The sequence below is a fragment of the Centruroides sculpturatus genome, unplaced genomic scaffold, assembly GCF_000671375.1.
Source record: "Centruroides sculpturatus isolate CEXI.00-Female unplaced genomic scaffold, Cexi_2.0 scaffold136, whole genome shotgun sequence".
Taxonomy (NCBI): domain Eukaryota; kingdom Metazoa; phylum Arthropoda; class Arachnida; order Scorpiones; family Buthidae; genus Centruroides; species Centruroides sculpturatus.
In genome coordinates, this window is record NW_019384534.1 from 84,920 (window position 1) to 100,230 (window position 15,311).

At 30.5% G+C, this 15,311-nt stretch overlaps 1 protein-coding gene across 2 annotated transcripts in view; it reads left to right on the top strand.

The window, feature by feature from the left end:
* The window catches only part of LOC111623120 (casein kinase I), a 34,418-nt gene extending 20,456 nt beyond the window's left edge, over positions 1 to 13,962 (top strand). For both annotated transcript variants that reach the window (XM_023365602.1, XM_023365603.1), the window contains 6 exons: positions 5,866 to 5,992; positions 6,086 to 6,184; positions 12,105 to 12,244; positions 12,367 to 12,520; positions 13,447 to 13,663; positions 13,730 to 13,962. In XM_023365602.1, coding sequence (XP_023221370.1) covers positions 5,866 to 5,992; positions 6,086 to 6,184; positions 12,105 to 12,244; positions 12,367 to 12,520; positions 13,447 to 13,663; positions 13,730 to 13,740 — 748 coding nt within the window. In that variant the 3' untranslated portion in view covers positions 13,741 to 13,962. The remainder of the gene's footprint in view (positions 1 to 5,865; positions 5,993 to 6,085; positions 6,185 to 12,104; positions 12,245 to 12,366; positions 12,521 to 13,446; positions 13,664 to 13,729) is intronic.
* The last annotated feature ends 1,349 nt before the right edge of the window (positions 13,963 to 15,311 follow it).

Here is a 15,311-nt window from a genome sequence, read left to right on the forward strand (position 1 = left end):
TCCTAAAATCTTTAACTACTGATCGATTTTGTATGTGTGTTTGTTGCAGTCTCGGATCACTGCCAACACTATTGCGTCAATCACATTTTGTTGACACCGAACTTTGCCTTTGAAAATAGGCGATTTCTTTCTTTGGTACAGCAGATTTACCAAGCAATTTAGATTTTTATCAACCTCCTCTCGTTTATCCTTCCAGATAAAAGTTTGATGACCACTTAATAAAAATAAAAGAATGAAAGAAGAAGAAGAAAAAAAAACAAGAGCGAGGTTCCCCCTCCATCTCATTTTCTCTATTCTCCTTCGTAGACCTATATAAGTAGTTTTATCATTAAAGAGGCTGTTGAGATATCTTTAAGTAGAATGCACGAACAATGGAATCATGTCCAAAACAACCTCTGACCTCTTGCTGCATGTCACACCCTGTTTCTCCCCGAAAAGGACCCCTGAGAGAGAATTTCTCAGGGTCCATTCCTCGTTGCGCTTGTCTTGTCTTTGTTGGGAGGGTTTTAAGGTCAGTTCCGTGTCATCCCGCGGTGAATGCGTATGACTAATTTATGAACAGTTTTTCTACCTTGTTTACCACCTCTTCTAATTATAGTAAGTGGTGCTGGAACGTTGCAGGAGTTCATGATTCTCGAAAACAGATCATTATATCCGTCCACTGCCCGACAACAATAACTAAACAGTTGTTATGTCCGAGGGGTGGAAACGGTGCCGATCACTTTTTTATTTATTTATTTATTTTTTTTAAAGCAACTTCAATACTACTTTTTCGTCAGATTGAACATGTTTATACGTGCATCGCAATAAAGACAGGTCAACTGAAACCTGTATTATCTCCTTTACTTGGTGTCCTTTACGCAATGCATTGTTGTACGGTGACCTCCAAGAGCTTTATAGACACGATTTAGTTGTTTTGTGCACTTCAACCTATGCTCTGTTTCTCCAACCCCTTCGCAAATATCATTTTCTCTTGTTTCTAACTTTAATTGAGTTAAATTCTGCTTCCTAAACAGTCCAAAATCTGGTTTAACAGGTATCGAAAACAATGGATTCTTTTGCTAGATCCGCACGCTGTTTTCGGGGATCTTATTAAAGTGAGACAGAAATCGAGTCACGAAAAAACCCCACGGTGTATTTGTCTGTGTGTCTCGTAACGATTTTTTCTTCTTTCGATCGAAAGTAAGACCGAAATTGTATTTTTTCTTCTTCTTCTTTAATTACACACAAAAAGAACTGTGTTTATAAGGTGTATCGCTGCGGAACATCGATCGTGTCGGGTGAATCGGTTAGATTGATGTATTTGTTAATCTAAACTGTTCGGAAATGGCATGTACGGGTCACAGATGTGTGTGTGGGTTTGCCCTGTGTTGCACAGTAGCAAACACTACCCCTCTTCTTTTTTTTTTTCTTTTTTAACTTGTATTGATTGCGTGAAGAACGGAACGTATCACCCATTTCGTCTTGTTAATTAGCTTTAATACTTTCATTTCGGCCTTCCCTCTTCATTAAATTGATGTTATTTCAACGTTTACGCGCCTATTCACAGTTAGATACGTCAGTAAAAGTGACGAAAGAGTGTTTTGCATAAACTTGAAACTCTCACTCGTTTCGCAATTTTATAAAATGCCAATTAGATAATTAATTTTTTCTTGAATTTTTAAAGGATTTCTTCGCTCTCAACGTCATAGAAAACCGAGGAACGGCTGTATTTTTTTTCTGTCATACGTCCTCATTATTTACTAATGATTCACCTCAGGAAAAATAAGAGGATCTCTCCTCCTCTTTAAGGATGGATAACGTTCTAGTTTAAGGTCAGAAAGTGAGATTAATAATTTTTACAGTCGACAAATGTCATCAACCGCTGAAATTCAACACTCGGAACTTGTCGGAAATTCGAATTTGCGTGTCGAATGTACATTATCTTTCGCTTTGCATTATTATACATGCACTTAATGTTGGCAAAATGACGTGTTTGCCCAGCCGTGACTTACCATTATTATTTAATTATTTTATCCTGCTCTTACGACGAAAGCGATATGGACAAACATTAAAAAAAAAGAAAAAACAGGTCCTTATTTTTCTTCCTTACTGATAGAGAACTTTAATATAGCTTTAGAGATCTGATAATTGAGATGCGTGCTTTATAATTCGAAGCAATATTTCGTCATTTAATCGAGATAAAAGACTTAAAATTCGAAGATTTTAATATTTTAATTCGTTTGAGACGATTTAAACTCGGTTTTTTAACACGAAAATCGTGCTAAATGTAGTATTTTAACTTAGAAATCGTACTCCTTTCTGGTGAACCAGTTGTACATCCAAGCATAAACCCTCAAACCAACCTTTCCTCTTAATTTTCTCTTCGTAGTCTTTATAGATTTTGAAATAGTTAACCTTTCTCGTGCGATTTAGTCACGTCACGAATGTTTACCCCCTTTTTTTTTTATACAAACAACTCGCAAAACTGCATAATAACAACGTCTGATAAATTGATTCACTTCGTACGTTTTGCATTGAATTTCGTAATTAAAGACGTTGAACTTCGTTCTAGTGTTCTTTTTCCTCCCCTTTCTCTTTGCTGTAACTATACAAAAAAAAAAAGAGAATAAAATAAATAAGTTTTAATGTTCATCAAGCCATGACTTACTTCACGCATCCATTGCCAGTTCGAAAATTTCACTGATAAGCTCCATACTTAGACAACATCACGTACGTTTTTTTATATATCCTGTTGAAGGGAAATTTTCTCAGAATCTTTCTAAGCAAACCGGCATGAAATTCCTCCCATATCCTATCGAAAATAGCTAATTTTAACATAAAATATGGTAGAAATTGCTACAGAAAACATCCCATCCACCATGCATTTAGGGATTTTTTTAAAGGGAAACTTTATATCCTATTGTTTTATTCCTTCTACAACTTAAAAATTTAGGTTATATATAAGTTCTTCCTTTTGTCTTTTTTCTTTATTTAACGCATTATTGAATATCAGAATTAAAGTGGAAGTAGAGAAGGGAAGAAAAAAAAACTGAAATGGGGGATTATATACCGCTTTTAATTCAGTGATGCAGTAAGGGGGGGTGATTTTATTTATACTTGAGTTGTTTTTCGGGACAGCGCACTTTCCCTGTGCCCTCGTTTTTAAATGTTTTCTAGATAATAACCGCTCTAAACAGCTCTTCTAATTTCGATACTAATCATTTCCGCTTCTTAAAGTCACGATCTTCTCGTTAAATGCGTTTTGTCTGTAGATAAAGATAAGCAGACTGGATTAAATATTACCTTCTAACTACGTTTGTTGATCTTTTACAGCTTGAATATGTCATACGCTAGCAGATTATGTAGAGATTCATTTGTTTCTTTTATAAAAACTTCCCTTTCATTGGAGGCATTCACTTGTGCCAAGCTGTTTAAATGGTTATTATTTTTTTTTTCTTTGCCTTTTTTAGTGTNCATAGATGATCGGTCGCATAGAATATGTCCATACAAAAAATTTCATTCATAGAGATATTAAGCCAGATAATTTTCTCATGGGAATCGGTCGTCACTGTAACAAGGTAAGCATAATTACTATTATTACCACTACTTTAAATGCACTTTTATTAGGTATTTAAAATGTCAAAAACCAAATAAAACTTACTTTACAATTAAACTTAATTATCATTTACAAACAATAAAGGGTTAAAAGTATTTTTTTATGCATTCGAAATACAAATTTAAATAATTAAATTTATATTTCGAACTTATCGACGGTCCGTCTGTTTGGCATCCCTTTGCTGAGCAATCCCCACCCATCTCATAGTATACAGCATTTAAAATCCTTACAGATCTCGTAGAAACGTCTTAATTGCCAGTAAGGTTCTCGGAACGTAATGGCTATAATCAACAAATAGCCACTGGCAATCGACGATCGTAGAATTGAAACTGGTGACCTGTTACCAGTTCTCGTACACTTTACAAGGGGAGAAAAAAATTCAGAGAAATCAAGCTTCAGTTGTTTCACAGATTGTTTTACCAGTTAATTAGCTTATTACTGGATTGTCTATATCAAAAAATCAACCCAATTCTGTATTTAAATGTCTACTTTTCTCTTTTCTTGACAAAAGAATAGTTATAACTGGTAATTCTTTTCTTGAGATAACTGTAAAGAAGATAACATTTCATTCTTTCTTTGGGTGGAGATGCATAAAATCAGAACAAAGATTGCTTGCTCGCACTCGTTACTGTTTCTTCTGAATACCTATTTAAAAAATGATGCAGTCGAGATGTTCGTATCTTTACAGTTTAAGACACAAACACAAAGCAATTGCGATGGGCAATGACTTGGAAGAGAAGTGAAAAGATAAAGGTAATCACATCGCATCTCAGTACATTTTATTTATTGGTTTTAGTAGTAAATTTCTTTTAGTTTTTGTAAATTAAGTTTATTTTACACTGAATCTATTTAATAAATGTTCAAAGCTATACATTCTAGCATAGGAATAACTTAACTTAATTTCCATTTTAAATGCCATCTTTAATGAATTTTATACCCAAAGGTGGCTTGTAAAAGGCCAAAAATTCTAGTTTCAGGAGTAAACTATTAATTTATTTTGCAGAAATTATATATTAAATTATAAATGTCATCAAATTTAGCCTTGAGAAAGCATAATTGTTTCAAACAGGTTAGTGTAACCTGCCAAAAATAAATAGTAACACTTTCTCAAGGTTGTCAGTTTTTCATTAATGAAATTATAAAGTTTTATTACTAATTTTTCAGTTAGTTAGAGCTGATAATAAATTTAAATTTGGATAATAGTGTCTAAAATACAAGCGGTCTTCGGTGATAAACAATAATCAAAATGTGCTTCGTCGTTTCTTGACTGGTTTTCGAGTTCAAACAGGTCGGCAAACTCCGAAAAATTATATTTATAACTTTTATTCGGTAAAATACGAGACGATATTTAGTATAAAATATATATATGTATATATTTATATGATTATTCATGGAAACAAACAAATAAATTTTCATAAGTTTGACCGGCAAAACAGGCAGATGTACATTTTAATGTGTTTTTTCACCTCTTAATTGTGTTTCTTTTTTTCATAATTAATGTTAATTTATTGATGTTCTACTGTGTGTGTTTTACAAACTAGAAATTGGACCAGTTTAACAGCAGCCATATTTTATTCATAGGCAGGATCTCATTTCCTAACTGACTTTTTTGCTTCTGTTAATTATATAACATAATTGATGCTAAAAATATGCTGTATAATATATACAAAGGCTCGCTATCAATTCAATTACTCTTCAGTCGAATGCTTTTAAATAATTATTCTCTAATCTGAGAACGATACAAAGATGTTTTTGATTGTAAAATTCTGTTACATTGTCGTATGTCTCGAGGGCTCTGTCGACCGCTTAATTTATTTAAAGAATTTAATGTATTTTTTCATAGTTGTAGATACAAAATTTCCGTCATCATAACTTGTATTGTACATGGTTTAAAATTTTAAATTTTTGTAATAGTTTACCCATAAGAAAAGACATTAGAAGCATTCTAGTAATGGCAGCTCAAATGTCTGTTGATAACGTTCCACACAATTTACATATATTTTAAGAAAGATGATTACTTATCGTATTTTTGGAGATCTCCGACAAGATCAGTGAACCTGTTTCGGTAGAAGGTCATGCTATCATTACTTGGTTTATGAATGTAAACTGCATAAAACTTTCCTGTTTATAGTAGTTTTATTTATATTCTGTCTGAAGTAGCCTGTTTATTGATGATGAGAATTGTATAAAGATTTTTATAGACTTTTATGTTAGTTTTTTTTTTTTATAATTTAACTAATATAATTTTTTACTTTTTATTCAAACAGATGGTATGGACAAGAAAGGGAATATAATGTACTTGTTATGGATCTTCTAGGACCTAGTTTAGAAGATTTATTTAACTTTTGTTCCAGACGTTTTACTATGAAAACCGTTTTAATGCTTGCCGATCAAGTAAGTCATATGTTTTTGAAAGGCATTTTAGTGTAATTAAGCCCATCCGAGTCTGCAAATATGCAATTTTGCTTATTTTTTTTCTGCTCGTAGATGATCGGTCGCATAGAATATGTCCATACAAAAAATTTCATTCATAGAGATATTAAGCCAGATAATTTTCTCATGGGAATCGGTCGTCACTGTAACAAGGTAAGCATAATTACTATTATTACCACTACTTTAAATGCACTTTTATTAGGTATTTAAAATGTCAAAAACCAAATAAAACTTATTTACAATTAAACTTAATTATCATTTGCAAACAATAAAGAGTTAAAAGTATTTTTTTATGCATTCAAAATACAAATTTAAATAATTAAATTTATATTTCGAACTTATAGAAGAATGAAAATTTTATTAGACTATAAACTTCTAACAGAATAATACACATCATTATTTTTTTAATCATACTGTGAAGACTGATAAGTTGTTTATCACTTTACAATATAAACAAATTTAGATGAGTCATGAGTATGTGAGAATCCAATCAATAACAATTGATCTTTGTTAAAATATAAAAAAGTTTGAGTAATGATTTTCAATTTATGTTAGAAGTTTAATTTATTTTTCTATAAATCTTTATAATTATCTGATAAAAATTATTTTATCAATTTGTTCAAGCATACTCTAAGTCTGTTAAAGTATATTCAGTCAAATTATTAATTAATTCAGTAATAATTTTCACTGAATCATATAAGCATATTAATGTTTATAATAAGTGAATTCAACTCTACTACAATTGCTGTTTTCAGTTAATTATTAATTCCTCTTCTCTAGCCATTATCAGAATATGTACTAATGCATTTTCTGTAGAGATTCATATAACTGTCTTTAGTAATAGATAATACAAATTAAATGCCTTTTCTAGTTGTAAATAATAAAACATTGATGTTTAATTACTTCTAAAAGCATCAGAGTTCATTAATTTTGCTTATTTAACTATAAATAATTACAGTTTACCGAGTTATCATGGACAAAACATATAAACATTTCCAAGTATCTGTAGACATGTGACACAAAATTATCTACAAATGATGCTTTTAATGTATTTGAAAACTTGTAAGCAAAAATTTATTAGCTACAAGAAGATTTTCCACTTACAAAAATGCATAAACTAATTAATTATCTAATCTATTGTTAATATATCAGAGACATTAGTTTTGTGAATTAATTCATTTCTGGAAAAATGTCATACAGCCAACTATTTGCTTTCCCTTAAATTCAATATCATAGTTGAGATTACATTTGTGGAAATGTAGTTCTACCATATAATATTATGTAGAGATGACCAACAAAGATATAACACTTAAATACAAAATTTCATAGTTATAATAGAAAACTTTTACTAGTTATAAAAGTTCTGCTGTATATTCCGATGGCCCTTTGTTAGAAAATCTAACACATTATAAACTTAGTGAGTTGTATTTCTGGTAGTCTTACACGATAGCTTCGTTCTGTTTTATCTGTGAATGATTAATATGACTGAATGTTCATAATGCTACATTTTATCAGACTTTTGTCTATTATATTTCAGCGTAGAAAGGCTTTGTAATTTCAAAATATAGCTTAACTATGTAAAAGAAACTTAGCAAATGCCCTGATTCTAAGAAAAATCTTTTGTTCTTTATTAAATTTTTTGTTTGTGAATTTTTCATGTTTATCAAATCGATTATTTAACTTGATTGTAGTTTATTGGTAAACCTTTTATCATAACTAACATATTACTTTGTCACACCGTATGATATGATACGATTTTCCCCAATAAAACTATATTTGAAAAATTGGGGAATAGTTTTATTTCTAGTTTGAAAAATAATTGATTTAAGTACATTTTAAACTCAAGTAATTTAAAATTTTTGTACTGCTACTTTATAATTTATATAAATAAGTTGGTTTCATCTGACACAAAAATGTAAATTTGACTTTTATGTAGCGTTAACTTTGCTTTGAACACTAGGATAATGTGTATAATGCACAAGAATTTCTGAATAATCTGATATGAGTAAATGATTAGTGATTGTTTTTTTTTTTTTTTTTTGATTTTCTTGATATAAGTCACTTGCACAATCTGAAATCTCAACACAGACATTAAAATTTTCAATAGAAAATTAACCTAAATTTCTTGTTCACTTTTTAATTTTACATTAATTAAATACATGACGAAAACAAAGCAAATTAGTAAATTATAAAATAAATTGGTGTCAGATTTGTTTCAACAATTTCTGATTTGTTAGAATGCTCAGGAAATTAATTATTTAGACAGCTGGATGGCTGAGACAGTAAAGACATTGGCCTATTGCACTGGTGGACCAGGGATCAAACCCACTCCAGGAATTTTTAGTGGATGTCTCTCTTGGCTATATTGGACCCCTTGCAACCCACCCACTTTCATTGTGAGCCTTTTCAAATCCACAATGAACATAATTGAAAAGCTTTCTTAGTGTCCACAGAGCGAAAAGAGGGATAAAAATTAATTATACAGTTTTTCTAGAATATTTCGGTAAAAGGAATAATTATATTTATCTCTTACCGTAATCCTTGCACTTCAAAATAGCAATAAAATATTTTGCTTATCATTATACTTAACTAATTATTTAATTTTTATTTCTGTTGTTTAAATTATGGGGCTGATTGATTAACTCTCAGCTGTGTTCTTAACATGTTTCATCTTAATTAGTGTCAATTAGATGTCAAGTAGGAATTACATTTCTGCACACTAAAGAAATTATAACTGATGAGTAATTAAAAATTATTTTAAAAAATATTTAAATTAAAAAAATTCAATAATAATAATAGAAATAATAATAGAAATAGAAAATAGAAACATTAGTATAAATTTATATACTAATGTTTGTAAAATTTTTATTATTTGTATGATTTGTGACATTTTATGTAACATTTTGTGTTCAAGTAGGTGTTGGTGATTCACTTTTGTGTCGTCGTCATGTAATTCCATAAATATTGCTCAAAATAAAAAAATTCTTATTCATGATCTGTGTATAACATACCGTGTAAAAAAGGACAAACCTTCTTTCAATGACAGCAGTGAAAGTGTTAACAAAGTAAGCCTCTCTAACTGATCTGTTCTGATCAGCAATGATTAGTGTTTGGATCTTATGTATTTCAAGTTATTGAGAAGTTGGCTGGGTTTATCTTTCATGAGGTTCTTTATCCTAATTGAATCTTTTGCGTTTTTAAAATGCCATTAGAAGTTATGCCAATAATAGGACAGCCGTTTGAGTAGGGCTCGACACATTGGTACTAGATCATTCACAAAGTTCATATGGATCCAATCTGGACTCAAACCTCATTGAGCAAGTCTTTTCTATTTTTATCTGTTTCGCCATCATCACAGACATGTTAACACTGAATTATTTAATTTAGATCTTACCATAATTTTTTAGCTTTCTATAGTTTTGATTTTGTACTTGTTAATCACATAGGAAGTTCCAGAATTGGTGAATTTAGCTAACAAAAATTTTTATTCTTCTTTTGCCCTCTTTCTGTCCTGTGGACATTAAATGGGTGCTTTTTCATACCCATCATGGGTTTGGTATGACTTACAATGGGGGACAACTGAGTGATGATGTGTGGGTCCTAACATATCAAGGACTTACTGTCTATGAGAAATTCCTGGGATGGCTTGCTCAGATTTGATCCTAGATTCCAAGAGCAGTAGGCTGATATCTTGATCGTCTGTTTCATCTGGCTATCTAGTAAAGTTTTTTGAACTTTTGGAAATTCAATCAATGTATAAAATAAACAAATTAAAATAAAGATGGATAGAATTATTAAATGTGATATATTTATATGATGATATAAAATTGTAAATAGTAAAATAAAACTTTTACATAGTACTTTATTTAATAAAATGCTGATTTTGTTTTCAAATATATCAAATGTGGTGATTAAGTTCTTTTAGAGTTATATTTCAGGTTGAAGAATTATAGATTTAATAGTATAATTATAGTAAAGATTTAATTTTTCATTTCTGAATCATAATAGTCTTTGAAAATCAAAACAAATTACTGTATTATTCTTTTTATCATGTCATTTCATTGAAGTAGAAGTGCTTTATTTGATAAAAGTGCTTTATTGCATATGTGATGCAACTTTTGTCAAAATAAAGACTCAAAAATCATTGTTTTTTATATGCGAAATTGCAATTTTTCTTTAAGCCTATGAATTCTTCAAATTGTGTGCACTGCTATTCATGGTTACCGGGTATTTAATCGTAAAAGATTTTGCCATATATTGCAGCTTTTTCTTGTATTAATGTAGAATATTTTAATTATAAATGACTTCATTTAAACTCCTTTCTTCTCTGATAAATAAAAGTGTGCATTTTCTAATTATAGTTTTTTAACCAGACTATAGAAGGCCAGGTAGCTGAACAGTTAAGGTGGCAGTCTACTGCTCTGGGGACCTGGGATTCAAATCTGGACTGGTCGAAAAATCCCAGAAATTTTTTGGAGATGGCCCATTCCAAATATGTCTGGCCATGTTCCTTACCACCCAGCTGCCCCATGGTCTGGCTGAACTTATAATGGGCTTGCTAAAATGACTTTCTTAGTGCCCACAGGGACAAAAGACTAAAAAATAATAAAATAGAATACAGTAAAACAAATTTGGCACTGACTGCCAAAGACACAGATTTTGGCACTGACAGTTCCAAATTTGGCTTAGATATTTTCTCTAAATATTCTGTCTAGAAATGGGGATGTATCTTTTATTTCTTAAAATATGGTAGTTTTGAAGTATTTTTTCATCCATTATTACATGCATATCTGTTACTTTAGTACATCTAAAACAGAATTTTTGTTACAAACTTAGCTGTTTTGTGTTCTCTGCACTCAAAAAGATAGATTTACCAATATATTCCTATTCCTTTGTCACTTTTAGATCCAGCTTTTAGTATAATGTCACTCTAGGATTCTCCTAACAAGCCAATCTATATCAGAACCAAGTGAAAAATGTTTTCAGGACTGTGAATAGCAATCACGGGCCCTGGACTAGGATCTTCTCAGTTACTCTAAATCTTCTGACATCACTGTTTATCACAGTTTTTTTTTTTTTCCTTCTTTTATACACTTGAAATTATATAAATGGCTTATTACACTTCATAATTAGAACTTAATTACACAGATTTCAATTTTGCCCTCAGAGCTATAGCCCTAGCTTCTCCTTTCTCTGAATGTCCCTAGCTGAAAGAAAAAATAACATGAATAGTCATCTCTGAGATGAATATTTGTATTATTTTTTTCTCATTGATAGTCTTTACTATGCCACACCAAAGTTTGAGTTTTTGGAACAAAATAAATTCCAATATGTATGTAATTATCTATTGTAATTTTTACTCATGGATATAAAAAGTTCATGCAATATAAAATTAATTTGTTTGTAATTAATGAAAAATAAAATTGTTTAAGTTTTAGTTTTATGATCAAATTGACAGTTAAAATTTAAAATATTAAGAGCCAGAGAAATTATGTTTAACTTTTTTACACACGGAGATGGACGAGTAGCCTCAAATAAAAGATCGACTCTACTGTAGAATTGTTATTTTCCTCACGTGTGTATGTAAGGACTAAATTAAAATACACATTTGTATGTATTGCCTACTTAAGAATTTTTCTTAAATTTGTCCTAACTAATTTTTATAAAATGTATTTAAATTATTAACTTGAAATTTAAGAACAGGCTCATTTCTTATTTGTGTGATCAAACAGGTTTCTTTTATGTATTATGTCTTATTGCCTAGTCATAAATAATCATACACTTTCATTTGACGAAGAATTAGCTGAGTGGAATTTGAACTTATCGAGGACGTTACCACAAGAGGTGATGTTTCTCACACTAATACTTTTCTGCCTCCCCTTTGCCACTTACACTCATGTTTAATTAAAAGTAAACAGCATTAAAAAATGTCAAATGGAAATGAATGTATTCTGATTTCTAATCTAAACATTAAAAATTGATTTCTTTAATTAATATAAGCTGTTCAATTATTTGAACAAGTCATTAATATAGAAATTGTTGATTAAATTAATATTTAAATTTTTCATTTCAGTTATTTCTGATTGATTTTGGCCTAGCTAAAAAATACAGAGATAGTCGCACAAGACAACACATTCCGTATCGTGAAGATAAAAATTTAACAGGCACTGCTAGATATGCCAGCATTAATGCTCATCTCGGCATAGAACAAAGGTATACTTTTATATTTTTTATCCCTTATACAAATCATGTTTAATTGAATCTCTGATTTATTGGTTAATTATGAAGAGTTTTAAGTGTTTTTTCTTAAACTAGTTTGTCCTTTTTCTTTACAGTCGGCGAGATGATATGGAATCACTCGGATATGTTCTCATGTATTTTAATCGTGGAAGTCTTCCCTGGCAAGGACTCAAAGCGGCAACAAAAAAACAAAAATATGAAAAAATTAGCGAAAAAAAAATGTCCACTCCTGTCGAAGTTCTCTGCAAGGTGAGTCATTGCTATTACTGCAATCAGATTTCTGTATAACTTAAAAGATCTTTACATATATTAGTTTTTTTAGCAGACATCTATTTAAACAGGGAATTTATATAGTTTTCTTACATGACATCTCTTGAAATATAATAGACATTTGGTGTTGTTTACGAAGAATTTTCTTGAACGACTCAATCTGAAAAGTGTACTTATTTCTCGATGGAGGGCATTTCCAAAATTTAGAAACTGGGATCATTAATGGGAATTTTTCTGACCTATGACTCTTCATTCACATATATTAAAACAAAAGAATCTCTTACAAGACCTGGAATTTTTTAAATGCCAAGAAATGTGGAATTTTGAATTTATTATGTTGTGAGTGGTAAGTTCTTGCTGCCTTTTTTCATTCAGAGAAAATGAAAACTCAGAGAGAGTTTTTTAAAAAGAGTACAAATTCAAACAATCGATCCATTTTTGTTCCTATAACTGGGTAATTTATGAAGCTTGTACCAAATTTTTTTTTATTTTATAGTAGTAAAAAATAAATTCAAAATGCATTTATATATTGTAAAATTTTATTTTGTTAAATTATGTATAATAAAGTTATTATCTTACTTTAAAAGGTCACATATAGTTACTTTAATGTATATTTTATTGCTTTGCATTTTTTTAAGCTTAAATTCAAGGTTGTGTAGGTTGTGTTGTTATATCTTCTACTTATGTTGTTCACTTTGATCACAAAGTTGTTAAATTATTTTATAATAATAATAATAATAATAATCTTATTTGTAAATATGAAAAAAACCTTGAATGGAAGCTTTTTTCTTTTTTCTTTTTATGTTGCATTTTATAATTAGTCTTTTTTTTCATTAATTTAATGAATAAAAACACTAGTTTAATATTTAAATTGCTGTTTGTAACATTACAAATTTTCTCTACAGGGCTTCCCTGCTGAATTTGCCATGTATCTTAACTACTGTCGAGGTTTACGATTTGAGGAAGCACCAGACTACATGTACTTGCGCCAGCTGTTCAGAATTCTATTCCGCACTCTGAATCATCAGTACGACTATACGTTCGATTGGACGATGCTGAAACAAAAGGCGGCGTCTTCGGCCGCTGCCGGGGGAACGACTTCTCAAACAGCCGCTACATGTGGTAAAGCTCTTAAAATTTTTTTTTTCCTTTAACTCACAAATTCTTATTCAATTTAAAATATTTCAGCTGGCCGTTAATCACAATCAACAACATCAGCAGATATTGGATTTCCTAATGAGAGAAGTAAACTGCAGAATGTCTCACATACTACTTACATTAAAGAAGAATACTAAATAAAAACAAGGATGAAGAATATCGTCGGCAATTAGCTTTGTTTGTGATGAAGATAAATTGTTTTGGTATTAAGATATGTAAAGGTAGATATAAAGTAAAAACAAGTAATGACATGCACGAGATGCGAGTTAGGGTACCACGTAACATCCCTAACATCAAAGTGTAGTTTAAACTTTGCATTACTTGTATAAATATAGTATATTTGTGTCCGTAAAAGTTGTCTTTTAAAAGAAAATGTACTCTCGTCACATAAAAGGTTACAAAGTCGTCTCTTATCAGCATAACTTCTCGAGTCAGCAAGCGAAAATACGAAGTGCTCCAACTCCACGACTAAATGTTAGGCATGCTCTTAACTTATATTAAACTGTCTCTGTATATATTGTACTTGATCGAAAATGGCCCGTCTGTCGGTACAAGGCGTGCCAATTGGTTTTTCTTTCTCCCGAAAGTCCCATCTATAATTTATTTATATAGTTACATAACAATTTCTGTTGTTTTCAGCAAGTTCCTTAGATAAATATAAAAAACAAATGGTACAGTACCAAGATTTTTACCAGCCACTTTTATCTTTTTCAGAATTTTGAGGAAAAAAAACAGATTGATGTAATTTACATATACATATACATTTACATAAATTTTTGTGACCAGTATATTAAAAAAGAAAAAAAAAGCTTTTTTTAACTCTTGTAATTTATAATACAGTACTTTAACATGAAAAATGGGCAAATTATATAAATGAATTTCATTTTATGTCATCCACTATTTCAACCAGAGAAATAAAAAAATATATATATACATACATATATATATATACTTTTTAATAATAACTTGATCTCAATTTTTTAAATCTCTGTTGAAAAAGTGGTTCTTTTCTAAAGCCCACTGGAAAGATTGTTTCATAAAATTTTTGTGTTATTGTAATATATATAAATATATATATGCATACATACACACGCAGGGTGACCCGAGATGTACGTACCAAGTTTAACAGTTCATTACAGCCGAACAACAAAACGTAGAAGTCTCGCTCACCAAATTAGCATTTAAAAGTACAACTACCCTCAACTTTTATCTCGATCTTCCTTAATCCCATCCCGAACTTTGACGCGGTGCTTCAGAGAACGTTTCCGTAGTAGTAAATATTTCGAAAGACTAGAGCTACGAAGCTCGAATTCAGTAGACAAATTAAGCTCCTCCCAAGTCTGCGATGGTTCGGCGTATGCCATCTTTAAGATATTCGCAAAGTATCTTGAATTTGCAAATATGCGGAATGCACCACAATGCAAACACCACCTTTCTTCTGTTTCCGAGGGTTAAAAGGGAAACAGTGAATGTATTATGAGTCTCAGAAGCAGGTTTCAGCTGGTTGTAGCCCTCATTCTGTTGTAATAAAGCGTTGAACTTGGTTGGTAGGTTTCAGGCACCCCAGTATACACACAAACACACTTATATTATTACAGATTGTGAATTTACC